This window comes from Marmota monax, unplaced genomic scaffold (genome assembly GCF_021218885.2).
Source record: "Marmota monax isolate L192 unplaced genomic scaffold, Marmota_monax_Labrador192_F-V1.1 WCK01_AAM20220418_F8-fsc00130, whole genome shotgun sequence".
NCBI lineage: Eukaryota > Metazoa > Chordata > Mammalia > Rodentia > Sciuridae > Marmota > Marmota monax.
In genome coordinates this window covers 453168-473967 of record NW_026693244.1, presented here as the reverse complement: position 1 = coordinate 473967, position 20800 = coordinate 453168, and the positions used below count along the sequence as shown (strand labels likewise).

The 20800-nt window shown below is 33.3% G+C and overlaps 1 protein-coding gene and 1 non-coding gene across 4 annotated transcripts in view; one reads left to right on the top strand and one right to left on the bottom strand.

The window, feature by feature from the left end:
• Positions 1–20800, bottom strand: part of Rnf180 (ring finger protein 180) — a 217670-nt gene that overhangs the window by 160772 nt on the left and 36098 nt on the right. For all 3 annotated transcript variants that reach the window (XM_058583066.1, XM_046456113.2, XM_058583067.1), the window contains 3 exons: positions 13588–13683; positions 10475–11434; positions 5180–5215 (listed from right to left, as the gene is read on the bottom strand). In XM_058583066.1, coding sequence (XP_058439049.1) covers positions 5180–5215; positions 10475–11434; positions 13588–13683 — 1092 coding nt within the window. The remainder of the gene's footprint in view (positions 1–5179; positions 5216–10474; positions 11435–13587; positions 13684–20800) is intronic.
• On the top strand, positions 17828–17933 carry LOC124100644 (U6 spliceosomal RNA). Its single transcript, XR_006854370.1, has one exon. It is a non-coding gene; the product is annotated as a U6 spliceosomal RNA (small nuclear RNA).

Sequence of the window (20800 nt, the reverse complement as noted above, 5' to 3'; positions counted from 1 at the left end):
TGGGAAGTACAAGATCAAGACACTGGCATTTAGTCTGATAAGGGCCTTCCTTCTGTTGCTTCATAGAGCAGAAGGTAGAAGGTCAAGGGAAAAGCAAGCCAAATGTTGCAAGGAGCCTTTTTATAAGGACCTTATTCCAATTAACAAGGAAGGAGCCCTCCTGGCCTAAGCACCCCGCCTCTTCAAACTATTCATTAGGAACAGCAGAAGTTTGAAGGTCACACATTGGAACCACAGCACATGCAGAAGATATTGTGTATCTCTGTTGTTCTCTCTCTCTCCACTCGCAGTGACTGAGGAGATCACAGCGCCTCTCCTCTAACAAAGCTTGCCATTCTCAAAGCTTCTCTATGTTCTAGTGACAGAATAGCTCATGTAAATCAGCTAATATCAGTAAAACGCTTTATACTGTACCTAGAATACGGTAATGCTCATCAAAACTAACTTGCTGTCATCACTCTCACCACCATACCTTCTCCCTTCTATTGCTCTCCTCTCCCTTGTTCCTAATCAAAATTCTCATTCTCTCAATTCCATGCTAAGGAAAGTTATCTGAACATACCAAATGTTATTCGGACATAAATATTCATACCATGTCTACTGTATGTGTGTATGTATGTGTGTATGTATGTGTGTATACTTGCCGCATGTATACACACCCACAAGCACACACACACACACACAACATAGACAACTAAAGCATAATCTCATACAGCCTAGAGTACTGGATTTTTTCAAGCTCCTGAAGAGATTTCATCTCAAAATCAGGGTTAAGAACTACTGTTAGCCTTTATTCTCAAATCATTTACCATGCCTGGAGCATTGGCTACATTATTTATTTGTCCAATTAAACCTCTGAGGTTTACTGACTTCTGAATGTATACTGGAATTGGTGCTTCTCAGAACTCTCTAGAAGCTACACAGTATCCTCAAAATCTAACATGAGTTTCTAACTACTACATCATAATTCTTTATAAACTGACTATTTCCCTCTTGTCTGTAATCAACTTTCCCATTTCTATATGTTTTCCCTACCCTCTCCCAATCAATTTTAATCTTTTGTGACTGCTCTAAAACTCTCAGTTGCAACCCAAGGTCTTGGTGAAAGCAATCCAATATTAAGTAAACATTAGCCAAAGTTATCTGTAATATGGCATTTATGCAAATGCACAAGAAAATGATCACTGAAATTCATGTGTCATCCTCCTTGACTCAAAGGTCTGTGAGGGAAAGGATGATATTTCATTCATTGATGCAATTTCTAGCAAAGAGTAAACTACCAAAAGAGAATTAGTTAAATGAAGGAAATAATGAAAAAGAATAAAAGTATATGATAGAAAATGTTTTCTGAAACATCAAAGAAAAATTAAATGGGGGAAAAAACTTTCTCAACAGGATGTAGATTAACGGTTAAGAACATAAACTTTGGGACCTAGATATGTTATCACATTATTCAAATTATTCAACCTATCTGAGCCTCAATTTCTGCATCTATAAAATAGAGATAATAACAGAAATTATCTCATAAAATGGTGACAGGATTAAATGAAATAAAGCACTCAGCAAAATATCGGGCATATAATAAAGTGAGGTAAGCAGAATCATGACTCTAGCTACCATTGCATAGATGTCCATATTCTAATTCCTGAAACCTGTAAATATGTTACCTTACAATGGCCAATGGGATGTGGCAGTCAGGATTAAATTAAGGACCTCAAATGGGGAGATTACTTTGGATTATCCACATGAGTTTAATGTCATGATAAAGGCCTTAAATGTCAGAAAGAAGATGTGATAAAAGAAATCAGGAGTTGGAGCAGTGCCACGGCTAAAAGGAGGTCACAAGCCAAGGAATAAGGAGAAAGTTTATAAATAGGAAAAGGCAAGGAACAGATTCTACCCTAGAGCTTCCAGAAGGAGTGCAGCCCACCAACACTTCAATTTTAGTTCCATAAAGCCCATTTTCAGACTTGTGACCTCCAAACTATAACATGATAAAATATGTTGTTTTAAGCTACTACGTTTGTGGTAATTTGTTGGAGCAGCAATAGAAAACTAATTAGCATTCTTTTCTGTTATAAAACATTTCTGAGTTAACATCAACAGTGCTAAATCATGTTGATAGTATGTGTTCTTGTAAAGTAATGACAATGGCATTTTATCTCAGTGGTCTTCCTCCTAAAATTCCATATTCAGAGAGGAATTAATACAACAGGCCTATCTGCACTTACCAGATCTGCCCTTAATTCAGGACCTTAAATTTGGGGAGGGTTCCCACCATAAGTGATGAGAGGTTCAATGCACCTAATTTGCTTGTACAAGCAATGCAATTTATACTGAACACCTACTTTACTTTCAGGAATCTGAATGTTTGTATTAGCTAAGCAGTAGGTGCCTACATGACCAGCTCCCAATAGGTGCTAAGTCTATTAACTTCCCTGGTATTTAAAACCTTTCACAATATATTGTTTGAAAACTTAAGCACATTCTATGTGACTCCACAGGAAGAGGATTCTTGAAATCCTGTGCTTGCTTACTGCAGATTTTGCCCCATGTACATTTTCCTTTAGCTAATAATAATCTGTATCCTTTCACTTTAATAAAACACAACTGAACGCGATCATATGCTGATTCTCTTGGCAAAACACCAAATGTGAGATGATTTGGGGAACCAATGACACAACCATTATCCTAATCTAAATATAGGAAAATCCTCTGACAAATCCCAGGTAAGGGGCATTCTATAAAATATCTAGCCAGTCTGCCTCAAAACTGTTAAATCATCAAAAACAAGAAAAGTCTGAGAAATTGTAAGAGTCAAGAGAAATGACATGACAACTTAAATGTAAGGTGGTCTCCTAGATGAGATCCTCAATGAAAGAAAGAAAGAGAGAGAGAGAGAGAGAAAGAAAATCTGAATAATTGATTAATAAATAATTATAATAATTAATAATGTATAATATTGATTCATTAGTTGTGACAAATAGACCTATTAATGTAAGATATTAATTAAAGTAAGGAAGAGTAGGTGTGGGGCATATGGTAACTTTTTGCATTATCTTCACAACATTACCCAGATAGTTTCACTACTAAATGTTTAAGTAAAAATAATATTAATTCTCGGGCTGGGGATGTGGCTCAAGCGGTAGTGCACTCGCCTGGCATGCGTGCGGCCTGGGTTCAATCCTCAGCACCACATACAAACAAAGATGTTGTGTCCGCCGAAAACTAAAAAATAAATATTAAAATCTCAATCTCTCTCTCTCTCTTTAAAAAAATAATATTAATTCTCCACAATATTTTCCAGAAAACAGAACAGAACTTAAAAGGCCAGCACTACTCTAATACCCCAGACAGACAATAACAGCAGAAAAAAAAGAAAATTTCAAGCCAATATCCTTCATAAGCAGAAGCCCCCCCCAAAAAATCTCAAAACCTATTATCGAATCATAACCAATAGTATCCAGCAATAAGAAGAATATTACAACATAACTAAGTGAGGTTTACTGTAGATACGTAGGATTGGTTCAATAACATAATTAATACTAAACATTTAAAACACATGATAATATCAAATAATGCAGAAAAAGCATTTGATAAAATTCAACATCCATTCATGATAAAATTATCTTTAAATTAGAAATAAAAGAAAACTTCTTCAGTAAAAATGCTCCAACTGAGGCCAGGGTTGTGGCTGAGTGGTAGAGCACTTGCCTAGCATGCATGAGGCACTGGGTTTAATCTCCAGCACCACATAAAAATAAACAAATAAAATAAAGGTATTGCATCAATCTACAACTAAAAAATATTTTTTTAAAAAAACTGCTACAACTATCAACAAATAGCATCACACAGGTGAAAGATTGAATGTTTTTCTGCTAACCAGTGCAATATCATAAGAAGTAGAAAAAGAAAAAATATTTACATTAAAAAGGAAGAAGTAAGACTTTTCATTTGCAGATACGATGACCATCTAAGTAGAAAATTCAGTGACATCTACAAAAAAACTATTACTAGAAGGTGACAGTAAAAAGATTGTAAGCATGCAAGATCATACAAAAACCAATTGCATTAAAAATATAAATACTTGGGGATAAAATGACAAAATATATCAAAGACTTGTACTACCAACATCACAAGATATAAAATCAAAACAAAAGTAGTACTTTTAAATACTAACAATATATAATTTTAAGTCAAAGTGTTCAACAATAACTTCTCCCCAAAAAGAAAAAAAATATTTATGTATAATTCTAAATAAACATACATATTCTGAATGCCAACTCTGCAAAATAATGATGAGAAATCAAAGACTTAAATAAAAGGAAAGATGTTCCATGCTTATAGTCTTGGAAAATCAGCAAAGTAAAGTTTTCAATTCTTTCCAAGTTGATCTATAGATTTAATATGATTCCAACCAAAATCCCAACAGAATTTTTGCAAATACAAACAGGTTCATTCTCAATTTTATATGGAAAATAAAAAGAACTACAATAGGTAAAACAATTTTGAAAAATAACAATAAAGTTGAAGAATTCACAATATCCTACTTTATGATTTACTATAAAACTCTAACAAACAAGAAAAAGGGCTACTGATAAAAGGGCAGAATTAAAGATGAACTGAACATCACAGAAGATCCAAAACTAGATCCACAGATATATATCCAATTAATTTTTGACAAAGTTGCAAAAGCATTTCAACAGAGAAAGGACACAGTTTTCAACAAAAAGTACTTGAAACTTTGAACCTCTATGTAAAATAATGGGTCTTGACTTAAACTTCACACTTTATTTTAAAAAATCAATACAAAGTAAATAATTTCAATATAAAACATAATACTATAAAACTTTTAGAAGAAACCATAGAAAAAAATCTTTATAACCTAGGGTAAGGCAGAGTTCTTCCATATGACATGCTTTTGGAAGCATGATCCATTAAACAATTTTTTTTGAGAAACTGGACATAATCAAAATTAAGCATGTTTTCTATGCAGGAAAAAAAAACTGTTAATATAATTAACACAAGCTACACACTGAGAGGAAATATTTACAAATCATATATCTAATTTAGAACTTGTAGCAAAAATATATAAAGAACTTTCAAAACTATATAGAAAGAAAATAACCATTCTGGAAAACAATTTGAGAGTTTCTTATATAGTTAAATAGACACTTACCATATGATCCAGCAATCCCACTCCTGAGAATTTACCCTAGAAAAATGAAAAATTAGGTTCACAAAAAAATATATGCACATAAATGTTTATAACATCTCTATTTATAATTGTCAAAACCTGGAACAACCTACCTGCTGTCCTATGGCTATTGAATAATAAAAAACTGTGGTTCATTCATACAATGCAATACTACCAAGCAAATTTAAAAAGAACAACTGTAATGTATGCAACAATTTGGATGCATTCACATTCGCTAAGTAAATGAAGTCAATCCTCAGTTTACTATATGGTTCTATTATAACATTATATTTTTGTATAAATTATCATTTGATAAAACTATGGTAATGGAGAACAGAGCAGTTGTTTTCAGGGATTAAGGATGGACAAAGGTATGATTTTAAAGGTGATCAGAACAAAGGAGTTTGGGGGATGATGCAACAGTTCCGTATCATCCCAATGGGGATTGGGATGATCTTTATATAAACCTAAAGCTACATATTAGGAATAAATTTTATTACATGGTAATTATGAAAAGAAGAACTATTCTGAATATAAAAGAAGTTTTCTGGTTTAAATACAGCTTAGCACTATGTCTTTCCCCAAAATTGATGCTCAGTTAACTTTTGCTGAAGAAACACACAAAACTGGCTGTAGTATCTACTTCACCATCAATTTCATTTACATTTCTAAGCTTTAAATGTTTAAATAATTTTATAGTGACATGAACACTTTATATCATGGTATATGCCACTGAAAGATTTCTAACTTACAAAATAATTCATTAAAAATGTCAAATGATAGTCAGAAATCCAGATTTCCTAGCCAATTAATTAAAAATTTTAAAAAATATGTTAAAAAGACCTTTTCAATGAAAACTATAAGACATTGATTTTAAAAAACTGAAGAGGACACACACAACAACAACAAGAAAAAACCATAATAGAAAGACATCCTATGATCATGGATTGGAAGGACATATATTATTAAAATGTCCATACCACACAAACATAAGGCAATCCCTAACAAAGTACCAGTGACATTCTTCACCAAAAATAAATAAATAAATAAATAAAAATCCTAAAATCTGTATAGAACCATAAAAAATAAAATAACCAAAGCAATCTTCAGCAAAAAGAACAAAACAGGAAAGATTAAGCTATCTGACTTCAAAATACACTATGAAGTTATAGTAATCAAAACTGCTGGGTATTGGTATAAAAACAGACATATAGTCAAATGGAAAAGAACACTAGGCCAAAAAGTAAACCCATGCATCCACACACAACAAATCTTCAACAAAGGTGCTAAGAACATACACTGTGGAAAGATCAGTCCCTTCAATAAATGGTGCTGGAAAAATTGAATATCCATATTCAAAAGAGTGAAACTAGAGCCCTATTTCTTACAATATATAATAACAAACTCAAAATGGATTAAAGACTTCTAAATTCTAAAGCAATACTAAAAAGTAAAAACTACTGCCAGGCATGGTGGTACCTGCCTGTAATCCCAGCTTCTGGAGAGGCAGAGGCAGGAGGATTGTGAGTTCAAAGTCAGCCTCAGCAAAAGTAAGGCACTAACAACTCAGTGAGACCCTGTCTCTAGATAAAAATACAAAATAGGGCTGGGGATGTGTCTCAGTGGTTAAGTGCCCCTGAGTTCAATCCCTGGTACCAAAAAAAAAAAAAAAAGTAGAAACTACTAGAAGAAAAGATGAGTAAATATTTCAGGGCAAATATTTTTTGGTTAAGATCTCAAAAACACAGAAAATGAGAGCAAAAATAGACAGATGGAATTATACAAACTAGAAAGCTTCTGCACAGCAAAGGAAACAACAGAATAAAGGAAGAACCAACAGAATGGAAAAAAAAGTATTTGTAAACCATACATCTGATAAGTGATCAATATACAAAATATATAAGAAACTCCAAAAGCTCACTAGCAAAAATAAATAAATAACCCATTGAAAAACCTGCAATCAATTTAAACAGAAATTCCTCAAAAGAAGACAAATAGCCAACAGATATATGAAAACAACACTCAGCCCCTCAAATCATCTAAGAAATGCAAATCAAAACCACAATCTAATTATACCATATTTTAGGTAATTTAAATTTTAGTAATTTTGAGGAAACTTTTTTACCATATTAATGAGTTATTGAGAGATAAAACATTTGCATGTTTATTGTAATTTAAGATTATATATCACTTTCAATTCAGTTTCTCATTCAGCCTTTTTCACACAGATTTACAGATTCAAAACCTCCTTTGAGTCTAAAATGCTGTTTTCTATTTTCATCAATTTGGAGATTATGCTATTACATACAATGAAATAAATATGTAACTAGTAGGTTAATGTTCCATTACACCTTAATAAATTATATCAATATAAAAAAACACAATGAGACATCATGCCTGTTAGAATGGCTATTATCAAACAGACAAAAGATAAGGGTTGGTAAGGAAATGGAGAAAAGGGAACTCTTACATACTATTAGTGGAAATGTAAATTAGTACAATCATTATGGAAAACAATATGGAGATTTCTCAAAAACTTAAAAATAGAAACACCATATGATCCAGCAATCTCACTAGTTGGTTTGTGTCCAAAAGAGACAGAATCAGTGTGTTGAAGAGATATCTGTACTTCCATGTTTATTAAGGCACTATTCACAATAGCCAAGAAATGGAAACAGCCTGAGTGTCTATCACCAGATGAATGGATAAAGAAAAAAGCATGTAAACAATATATGTGATGGAATATTATGCAGTCATAAAAAGCTCAGTATTGGTATAAAATGGATGAAACTAGAGGTCATTAAGTCAGACAGAGAAGAAAACATCATTTGATCCTACTTATATATATAGAATATAAAAACTGATCTCAGAAGTTGAGAGTAGAATAGTTTTAACTGGAGGCTGGCAAGGGAAAGAGGGGAGTGGTAAAAGTTGACCAATGGGTACTCACTCACAGGAGAAATAAGTTCTGGTATTCTTTTGCACAATATGATGACAATAGGTAATGATAATGTACTACATATTTCAAAAAAGGTAGAAGAGGGATTTTGAACAGTGTGTTGTGTGTGTGTGTGTGTGTGTGTGGGGGGTGTTTTACTCAGGACTGAACCAGGGACCTCACACATGCTAGGCAAAGGCTCTACCACTGATCTACATTCCCAGTCCAGAAGAGGGATTTTGAATGATTTTATCATTAATAACATTTCAGAAGACAGATATGCTCACCCTTATTTAAATATTACACAATATATATATGGGTCAAAACATCACGTTACCCATAAATATGTACAATTTTACTTCAATTAAAATATATAAAACATTTTAAGAAAATATTAACAGTAACTAGTACTTTTATATATTTTATTCTTATCTTTAAAAAAAGACAGTATCTGTACCAAAGTCATTACCCAAAAGCATGATATCTAAAACGAGCATTTGGTAAATCTTTACAGAATTTATCTTTATTAAGCATGTAATTAGCTGAATAATTAGCCATTAATTTATTTCAGATATTAACTTGATAGAATTTGTCTTTTTGCTTGATTTAGCATAATTAACTTTAAAATTATTTTTTCCTGGCTCTAACAATGGTGTGTATTTATATCAGCAACTCACAAAATTTCTCTACTCTTTTGCTCTACTCTTTTAAATTTTCTGCTCAAGAGACATTGGGCATTTGTTTGCTTATAGCTCTTGTGCAACCAATCAAACCTATTAGGATTCTACAGTGCCATTCCCCATACAAACCTTGTCACAGGTCTAATATTCCCTAATTCTGATTAATTAGATAAGCAAATTGGTCAAAAGTATGTATGTAAATAAAAAAAGTAACTTCTATACAAAAACAAACACAAAAAAACACAATTGTTGTTGTTTAGCTCTAAACTGTGTAAAATAGAGCATTTCTATGCTGGAAAATAATTAATAATATAATTGATATTTTCAGAAGTACCTAACCCCAAAACTAAACAAACACATTATTTATTAACAGAATAAAGTAAATATGATTTTCATACTTTTTTTAAATTTCCATTTGGAAGAAAATTATTTCAGAGCTTTCCACATTGTTCTTAAGGATTTTCTTATTTGATCACTTAACATATGATCATTTCCAATTTATCTAGGCATAAGTCAAATTCTCAATAAACATTTTGAATTTTACAGCTTTAGTAAATTATAATATGCAGTATAGTATAATATATTAATTTTTACATTCTATAAAGTATATTTCAACATAACATCATCATCACTTGCACATAAACCAAACTTAAATGTTCTTATTAGCAACCAGTCAAAAATAATTATCTATAATTATTATTATACTATGTAACTGAAAGATGAAAAAAATCATCTAATCTGACGGAAGCACTCATTGCAGTTATTTTGTTTTATTGAGTCTGTGATTAGAATAACAAGCCATACAGGACTCACTTAACTGTCTTTAAAAAGAATGAACTATTATATGAAGTTGCAGCTTTCTATATTTTGGTGCTGTGGATAGTGTTAACATTCAACACATTAATTAATTAGAATTATCAATCCTACTAATGAGCAAATAATACAGGCAATTTACAAAAAAAGTTTATATAGAAATATATCAGTCATCAAACTTCTAAATTTTTATAGCACCTCATTCATTGGTTTTAACTGGTTTTCACATTTATCATGCAGTCCTTTTACACATCACCTTGGAACATATTATTATGGGGCACACAAGAAGTTCAAATCATAGAAAAGCAAACTGTTCTATAAAATTACAGTAAGGAAAATTACCCTTTAGATAATGTTCATCAGTTAGCACAGTTAATCATATATCAATCATATGAGCACATAATTAAAGTTTTTAGAAAATAACCATTTAAATGATGTGATGAAAAGTGAATGAATTTGTTACATGATTTGAATTTAGAAAACTTTTTTCCAACTTAACCTGAAATAAAATTACTGCAAAATAATCCTAGCACATAATAAAATTAAAATGTTTGTGATAAACAATTCAGTTTCAATATAATGAAATTAATCTTCCTTTATAATACTAGCTAAAACTGAGAAAAAGTACACAGAAGACGCTTTTTCTAAACATAAGTAAAACATAGAAACTGGTTTTTACATGGCAGTTATAGTAGGGCTACATAATTAAGTGTACCTAGAGAAAAATGTCATTTCAAAAATTGAAACTCCGTTTTTTTAATACAAATATTGAAAGTTAGCTCTACTCCCCAAATTCCAATACTTGTAAATTCAGAATTTTTAGTAAATTCTTATTTTAAAAATTACCTGCTTCTGTAGCCATCTTTCATGCCTTCGTTGTTTCCTTCTTAGATTCCTCAACTTGCTCCTTTCTCTCTTATTCAGCCTCTGATTAATGGTGCCCAATGAAAAACTGGCCGAGCGCAAGAAGTCCAGAGCAGAAAGGTGCTCCTCTTGGTCTGAGGCCTCCAGCATGCTCCTGCCGGCCGAGGGCAGGTCCATCAGGAAAGACAGGTTGTTAGTATTAGTGTGGTCAGAATACACTGAAGAAGCTTCTAGACCACACTGAAATTCTCCTCCTCTTTGTGTCTGGGTCTCACGGGGAGCCACTGAAAATCTTTGCAGCAGCATATCAGGATCAAAACTGGATGGATTCTGAAAGGAACAGCTATTTTTACTGGACTGTAAAGGCAAGCCTGGAAGGGCAACAGGCCGTGTTTCATTTAGCCTGGGATAGGCAGTCGTCTTACTACGTATTTCATATAAAGTGGGTAATAAAGTCAGTTTCTCATTGATGTTCAGATCCAAACTATGTGATTTTCTATGAAAAGCTCTTGCCGTGCACCTGCCAGACATAAGCTGGGGAACAAAAAGCTGGTATTTTGGATCTGATGTTTTGAAGAGCAATTTTTCATTCTTCATCTCAAAATATGTCGATCGCACCTCCAGGCACAGTGCTTCTGTTAATCTTCCAAGGCCATTATTATTTTGGGCCATGTTTAAAAGCCTGTAATTTCTGCTTTTGGAGCCACCACCTGTCAGCAGAGTTTCCTTGTCACAACCTGACTGAACTCTAGGATGTGACAAGTATTTCAGCGATGGTCTCATTAGTCTGCCTGCCTCTGTTGGTTGATAATCAGTCCGGCTCTTGGAGAGATGTACAGCTGCAAGCTGGCCACAGGAACATTTTGGAGTGCTGACAAAATTAAAGCCCCCTAAACGGGCCCCACAGAAAGGGCAATTCAGTTTTCCAACTGTCCACTGGGCCTACAGGTAATAAAAGAAAATAAAAACAATGGTTTCATTGTAAAGTAACTGAAGAGAATGGGAGTTTTTTTTTTTAAAAGAAAGAAAAAAGCCAACCACATGAAAGTTTTCTATGCTACAGAAAAGACTAGCTTTCCCTTTTCTGATTAGTAGCAGAACAGCAAATGGAAATAAGCCTTCCAATAAATAGAGATAAGCAGCTACAAAGTTCTAGAATGATAACATATTGCAAATCATGCCCATCCAAACAATACTCCTAAGAATCCCAAAAGAGAGTATCTTAAACAATAGGTTGAATATGGATACAGGGTGAATTAATGAAAAGAAAAATATTCTATGGAACCAGGAAGCAAATCAGTCTACAGAGCTTAATTTGCAAGTAAAATCTCACAGAAAAGTGTCTGTTTTGATACACTTCTTGCATACCAAGCACCAGGGGAGGGAATTTTATCCAACTAACAGAATAAAGCTTTTCCTAGCTTTTTACATACAACCAAAAGATACTGATTGCTTACATTAGATAATGCATTTTCTATACTCAGTTTAGAAATTAATAATGAACTGGCTTAAAATGTTCTTTTCAACAAAGATAGTGGAACCTCTGTGGTGTCCTAATATATTTTGCAAAGTTCAGGACATTTGCAATGCCACTTACACTGGCATTCTCCCAGGAAATCATTACAATGTTAATAATGGGCTCAAGAGATATCTACCAAATGTTATTTTTTTTAACACCACTGACAAAAAAAAAGTAAAACTTCTCAGTGGAGAAATGCAATTGTATTTTGCCCCAAATCATATTACTTATGTTTAAGACAGGTATTGTGCATTGTGAAAAATTAGCATGTTATTCACAAGGTGAGTTCTTGATTATATTTCATTAAGGATTCTTTAAAATCCAGCATTTTCATTTTGATTATACCATTAAAAGTCATAATTATCCAGCATATATGTATGTATAAATGCATATGTGTCTATACATGAATGATACATACAAGATGTTTCTTTCATTTAACAGGTTCTATTTTCGGTGCTGCGGAAGTACAGATGACCAAAATGTAAAAATCCTTGACTTTATAGAGCTTATACTCTAATGGAGGAGGCTAGGCAATTAACAACATCAGTATGCTATGTGTGTATACATATATGTATATGATTATATAGGTTACATATACACTTTAATATAGTTATATTACTTATAGTGTGTGTGAACCTATAAAATATAGGTAGGTACATGAAGCAAACAAAGGAGATTGGCAGTGTGAAGAAGGATAATAAAGAGAAGGAACAGTCAACACATTGGCCAGGCAATTTCTCACTTAAATAAAGAGCAATGGAAATGAGGGAACAAACCAGATGAGTAATTTTGAGAAGAAGATTGAAAGGGGAAATGTCAAGAGTAAAGTCTAAGACAGAAAAGTATCTGGACCACTTCAGTTATAATGAGGAGAACAATAAGTACAATATGGATCTAACCTGGGTTCCCTTCAACAGATGAATGGATAAAAAAAAATTGTGAGAGATATATATACACACACACATACACACACACATATATACATATATATATATATAAAATACACACATATATACACATATATATGTATATAAACACACACAATAGAATATTACTCAGCCATAAGAAAGAATATCTTTATGACTTTTGCCTATAAATGAATGGATCTGAAACTATGATGCTAAGTGAAATAAATCAATCCCCAAAAAACAAAGTTGAATGTTCTCTCTGATATACAGATGCTAACACACAACAAGCGGGGAGGGGAAGAAGAGAAGTTCAGTAGATTAGACAAAGGGGAATACAGATAAAGGTGGGATACAAATAGGAAAGGCAGTGGAATAAACTTTCCTGTGTTCACATATGAGTACACCATCAGTGAAACTCCACATCATGTACAATCACAAGAACGGGATCCTAATTAGAATAAGTTATACTCCATGTATATATAATATGCCAAAATACACTCTACTGTCATGTATATCTAAAAAAAATTAAATACTTTAAAGAAAAGAGTAACACAATATTTCAAATATCTTAAAAAAACAATGCATCTAAGAAAAATAGTTCTAAAAGTAGACAATAATTCTCTAAAGGTTTCATATTTCTAATTTTATTCAGAAACTAAGAAACTTACTTTTTGTATTAGGCAATTTATCCACTCTGGAAGGGCTTCTATATTCATGTGCCACACATGGCAAATACTTTCAGCATCAACTGAATCATGTCTATCCTGTTGTATAAAAATGAGCAATATTATTAGTAATTATTAGTTTGGAATTTATTTCACAAATTTCATATTAAAATAAAATTCAAAAATAGAAATTAAACTTCAGTTAGAAAGCAAATATACACTGTCCTCCTTCTCTTGCTCCCATCACCAGAAATCCACAAAGACAAAAAGAATTCTTTTTAGGAAATAACTACCTATGATTTAAGACAAAACCAAAATCCCCTTCACTTTATTAAATTCATCAAATAAAATTTAAAGTTCAGCCATAAATTATGGAATGAACAAATCCAGTGCCCTATTATTTTTCCGGTGGGTAAAATAAAATAATGCCATTCATGGTAACTTTCTCCCTGCCTTCAATCTCTGATTCTATTTTGTTTCTACTACTAACGTAATAAAGAAGATGTTATATTCTCTCTTAGGATGCTCAATAAACATTTGGAAGGATTAGGGGAGAGGAATGATAGGGCTCAGGACACACTACCCCTAAACATACCACCTTAACAGATTGAAAAACAGCAGAAACAGGAAGATTTCTCTGCCATTCCTCCTCCCCTTTTCCCCTGAAACAGGTAAACAACTTAGGAAGAATCTTCTGACCTCCTCCACAGTAGGTCATAAAGACTCTCAATGGGGAAGTACCTTCCTATACAAGAGGGAAAGAAACATCCTTATCATTGAACATGAAGGGTCACAGAGAATATGAACAAACACATCATGCTAAGTTTCCCCAATCTGTTACCATTAGATCATATCTCCTTTGCCCTATCCTATTTCTCCATGACTCTGTAGTCGTCCATCTAACCTAAAATACCCATTTATTTCTTCAGTTCTTCATTTACATATGATGACTCCTCTGTCACATGAAACTTATGTTAAGTAAATCTATATGATTTTCTCTTGCTACTATGTCTTCTGTTATAACAGCTTTGGCCATGAACCTAGGATTGGGAGATAAAAAATAATTTTCCTCCCCTATAGGAACAATTGTATAGGTAGCCCAAAAAGTCCTGACTAAACTTTAGCTGTATAAGACCAACAAAGATCTAAAGAGAGAGGTTTGACTTTCTAAAACAGATTTGTAGAAATAAATTATATATAATTGGGACAAAATGGCTTTCCAACATGTCAGAAAAGAGCTGGGCAATGCCAGGCCCAGTGGGGCACACCTGTAATCCCAGTGGCTCAGGAAACTAAGGCAGAGGATTACAAACTCAAAGCTAGCATCAGCAACTTAGCAAGGCTATGAGCAACTTAGTGAGATCCTGTCTCTAGATAAAAATATAAAAAAGGGTTGGAGATGTGGATCAGTTGGATAGCACCCCTGTGTTCAATCCCTGGTACCCAAAACAACAACAACAACAACAACAACAAAGTAAGGGGCAGGCCAAGGTAAAGAAATGTCTGTTTACTATGTATGTATGTATGTGACCTAATTTCCTTTTAGGGTCTCAGTTTAATCACCTGTAAGTTATTGCTACATAATTTTAAAGTCCATGCTGGGTTGACAAAATTTCACTCTAGAAATGACAGGGAAGTGTTGTTGAGAGGAATAGAGAAAGAATAAGGCTCCCACCCACATATTTTTAAGGATCAGATTCTATGATGAATAGCTCTACAAGTTACAAAAGCACAATACTTTCTCTCTCAGATTCCAAGCAGTTATAATATTAGGTACTATAATCAATAAAACAAAGTAACAAACAGCAAGGACATTTCTAGAGACACCTTTTAAGTCTTGTGTTTACAGTGATAGAAAAGGGAAAAGGCTGACTTTAAGAATCCTTCATCAAATAATCTATCTTAGGCTGTGACTTGGAGCCAGTATCATCCAGAGTTTCTAGGTTTAATTTTCCAAGCTAGTTCTTCCTGAGCTCTTTTTCTTGTCTATCATTACCTCTTAATATGCTAAAAGGTGACCGGCCATAGACAAAAAGTTTCAGTGTGATTTATTTACATATTGTTAAGATTTATAAAGAAGCTATCTTGATCTAATTTTCTTTAGCACCATCCCCAAACCACAATATAAATTAAAAGAGAAAAGAGACTTGAGCTATTTTTACATGTTGAGCCATGTGTCATTATTCTGAATACTATACACAGTAAAATTTCATATACAATGAACACAATCAGTGGTAATGAGTAATCAATATATATCAAGTTACACTTGGATATGAGCAAGAAGTTCTGTGTGCAATCTTAAAGCCAAGCTCTATAGAATGTAATTTTTTGAAAACAAGGAATCAATAGCTGAAGTAGAAGATATTGATGGGCAACTTCCAATAGACCAGAAATCATAAGAAACTTCTAAGAGATTAGTGAGGGGAAACAAACAAACAAAACCCCCAGCATTGTGTACTGAAGTATAGAATAGATTAAAAATCACAAAGAATGGTCTAAGCCACAGTAGTAGAAACTAGAAACAAAGGAGGTACTGGGGAAACTATTAGGGATTCAGTTGAAGTTTATCTGTCTTTAGGCAAGAGTAGTACTTGGATCAGAAAGAAATAAGGCAACATGCAAGGGTGGCTAGAATTGCCTAGAAAAAAAAAGGGAAAACATCTGCAGTAAAGTTCAGAGATGAGATGCTGAGGACCAACCTGTTCTCAATGAAAATGGTACCAACAGCAACTAATGAGAATGATGTAGATTTGTTAGTGCCAATAAAACATGTATTTAATACTGTTTGCTTAAAAAAGGTGAAATAGAAATACAGAAGGCTATAAGCTTATAAAAATGATGGTTATATAATTATAATTTTGTACACATTGGTCATTGGTCAAAACTCATTGCAATGTATATTTTGTAAACTGTACACTAATAAAATTGACCAAAATGAAAAATAATAGATAAAATATCCTTAAAGTTTCACTGAACATTAGACTAAAAAAGAGGGAAAAAAACTACAAAGTAATGAAACTGGAGCCAAGGACCAATTTGAAGAGTGGATCTAAATGGAAAAGTAAGTTTTTTGTACCAGGAGAGGTTATGATTGTTTTAGATGTATGTCCTGATTTAGTCACCATAACCTCATGAGGTAATTAATATTACTAACCCAGTCTGACAGACAGGAAAATTGGAGCCTAAGGGAGACGGTTCAGTTGATAGCTGACAGGTGACAGATCCACACTGGATTTAAACATATGCAGTCTAGATGAGTACCCTGTCCTTCCATCACCAGACTCCAGTCATAAGCTGAAAGCCCTCTAACTTCTTTCAATGATCTCAAGAAAATATATCTTCAATTTTATCAAGAAATGAGGAACTTCAAGTTACAATGGGTCTCCATGTGCTTGTTCAGCGGTAAGAAAATTACATGAAAATAAGGAAACACCCTTGAATCATTTTCCTTAAATCTACAGCATAATACAAATGTTTAGAGATGTTATCAGACTTGCCCCTTACAGGGATAAACCTTGCATTGTTTAGTCACTGGTAATTCTAGGCTCCAAACTTTATTCTAAAATATCTCAATTTCTACAGAGTTGATATAAACAGCAACATTCTGGCAAGGCTCTCTTTTGATAACACTAAAAGAAGAGTCATCCAGATCAAGATCACAAGCTCTGTAAAAAGCACTGTCTCAGAACAGCGTTTTTCCAAATGCAGTCTGCAGATCACCAGCACCAGAAACACTTGGGATCCTTTTTAAAAATATATAAAAATTATAAATTTTTACTAAGAGAGAGAGAGAGAGAGAGAATTTTTTAATATTTATTTTTTAGTTCTCGGCAGACATAACATCTTTGTTTGTATGTGGTGCTGAGGATCGAACCCGGGCCGCATGCATGCCAGGCAAGCGCACTACCACTTGAGCCACATCTCCAGCCCAAAATTTATATTCTTGATCCACACCCAGAGTGACTACACTCTAAATAAACACTTAGGATTCTCATATACAATAAAGTTAAGAACCTTGAGACATCTTTAGAATTTGATTTTCTGTGCTTTGATTATCTGGTTTTTCCAAAATATTAAAGTCTAATACTGATTAATTTGCAATGATAGTTCAGTCATTACTAGCCTATTTTTGTTACTCATGAATTAAATCTGGGTAACTTAGAAAAAGCACTAAACTGAAGATCCTAACTCCAATTTACTTTATCAAATAGTTTAAGAAAGTTACCTTCAAAGGTAGAGTATAGTGCTCACTTGGGCAGCACATATACTAAAACTGGAACGATACAGAGAAGATTAGCATGGCCCCTACATAAGATGACACACAAATTCATGAAGCATTCCATATTTTTAAGCTATCTATGCTAATCCACAGGCCAACATCATTCTAAATGGAGAAAAACTGAAAGTATTACCTCTAAAAACTGGAACAAGACAGGGATGACCTCTCTCACCACTTCTATTTAACAGAGTTCTTGAAACTCTAGCCAGAGCAATTACAGATGAAAGAAATTAAAGGGATAGGGATAGGAAAAGAAGAACTCAAATTATCACTATTTGCCAACAACATGATTCTATACCTAGAAGATCCAAAAAATTCCACCAGAAAACTTCTAGAACCAATAAATGAATTTGGCAAAGTATCAGGCTATAAAAATCAACACCCATAAATCAAAGGCATTTCTGTACATCAATGACAAATCCTGTGTAAGAGAAACTACCCCCACTTACTATAACATCAAAAAAATAAAATATTTAACGAAAGTGGTGAACATTGAAAATTACAGAATAAAGAAAGAAGTCAAAGAAGACGTAGAAGATGGAAAGATCTCCTATGTTCTTGGATAGGCAGAATTAATATTTTCAAAATGACCATACTACAAAAAGCACTATTGCAATTCCAATCAAAATCCCAATGACATTCCTCATAGAAATAGAAAAAGCAGTCATGAAATTCATCTGGAAAAATAAAGAGACCTAGAATAGCTAAAGTAATCCCTGGCAAGAAGAGTGAAGCAGGTGGCATCAGTATACCAGACTTTATACTACAGAGCAATAGTAACAAAAATGGCATGGTATTGGCACCAAAATAGACTTGTAGACTAATGGTACAGAAAGAGGACACAAAGACAAATCCACATAAATACAGTTATCTCATATCAGACCAAAGTGCCAAAAACATATTGGAGAAAGGATAGCCTCTTCACCAAATGGTGCTGGAAAAACTGGAAATCCATATGCAACAAAATGAAATTAAGCCTTATCTCTCACCATGCATAAAGTTTACCTCAAAGTGAATCAAGGACCTAGGAATTAAACCAGAGACCCTGCACCTAATAGAAGAAAAAGTAGACCCAAATAAATCTTCATCATGTTGGATTAGGCCCCAACATCCTTAATAAGACTCCTATAGTGGGTCTGGGATTGTGGCTCAGTAGTTGAGCACTTACCTAGCATGGACAGAGCCCTGGGTTCAATCCTAAGCACCACATAAAGATAAATGAATGGAATAAAGATATTGTGTCCAACTACAGCTAAAAAATATATAAATATTAAAAAAAGACTCCTACAGAGCAAGAAATAAAATCAAAAATCAATAAATGGGATGGATTCAAACTAAAAAGCTTCTTCTCAGCAAAAGAAATAATCAGTGAGGTGAAGAGAGAGCCTACATACAGAATGGGAGCAAATTTTTACCACTTGCACATCAGATAGAGTACTCATCTCTAGGATATAAAAAGAACTCAGAAATCTTAACACCAAAACAAATAACCCAATCAATGAACGGGCCAAGGAACTGAACAGACACTTCTCAGAAGAGGATATAAAATCAATCAACAAATATATGAAAAAAATGTTCAACATCTCTAGCAATTAGAGAAATGCAAATCAAAACTACTCTTAAGATTCCATCTCACTCCAGTCAGAATGGCAACTATTAAGAATACAAACAAACAATAAGTGTTGGTGAGGATGTGGGGAGAAAGGCACACCCATACATTGCTGGTGGGACTGCAAACTGGTGCAACCAATATGGAAAGCAGTATGGAGAATCCTTGGAAAACTGGGTATGGAGCCACCATTTGACCCAGCTATCCCACTCCTTGGTTTATACCCAAAGGACTTAAAAACAACATGCTACAGTAATGCACCCACATCAATGTTTTAGCAGCACAATTCACAAAAGCTAAATTTTGGAACCACCTAGATACCCTTCAGTAGATGACTGGAAAAAAGAAACTGTTATATATAAACAATGGAATATTACTCAGCATTAAAAGAGAATAAAACCATAGCATTTGCAGGGAAATGTATGGAGTTAGAAAATACTATGCTAAGTGAAGTAAGCCAATCCCAAAAAAACAAATGTCAAATGTTTTCTCTGATATGAAGATGCTAATCCATAATGGGGATAGGAGGGAAGCATGCGAGGAATGGAGAAACTTTAGATATGGCAAATGGGAGGGAGGGGAAGAAGGGGGAAGGCAGGTAGGAAAGACAGTGGAATGAGATGTACATCATTACCCCAAGTACATGTATGAAGACATGTTCAAGTATCTTGTCACAGTAATGAAAAGCTGATTAACACAATATTTAACCATATAACATTGATCATAATACTAAGAAGCCACTATATTCCATAAGTTCTTGAAATGCTTCAAAAACATTTCTATGTGAATAAACATTATAATCATAGTTGTAGACAGGTAAAGGAAGTTTGACAACACTTCTTTTGATTTTTACTAAATAACAAATTTTTATATTACTATGCCCCATGTGATGTTTTAACATTTTTTTTTCTATCTTACAGATAGAAATTAAACTGTGCTGGAGTTGTGGTTCAGTGGTAGAGTGCTTGCCTGGCAAGTGTGAGTCCCTGGGTTTGATCCTCAGCACCACATATAAATAAATAAAACAAAAGATCCATTGATAACTAAAAAAAAATAAAAAGAAGTATTTAAAAAATTAAACTATTAAATAACTTGTCAAGGTCACAAAGTAAGAAACATAGTAAAGATTTCCATTCAACTAGTCTGGCTTCAGAATTTATGAACTTACCCAATAGGCTCCCACTGTTATCTCCTATACCAAATAAATACTATAGTTTTAGTTAAACTTTCTTACACATATTGCCTTAGTATGTCTTAAGGCATGATACTGCTCTTCTTCCCGAGTCATAACATATTTGTAAATTAAACAAAAATAATATATTTACTTG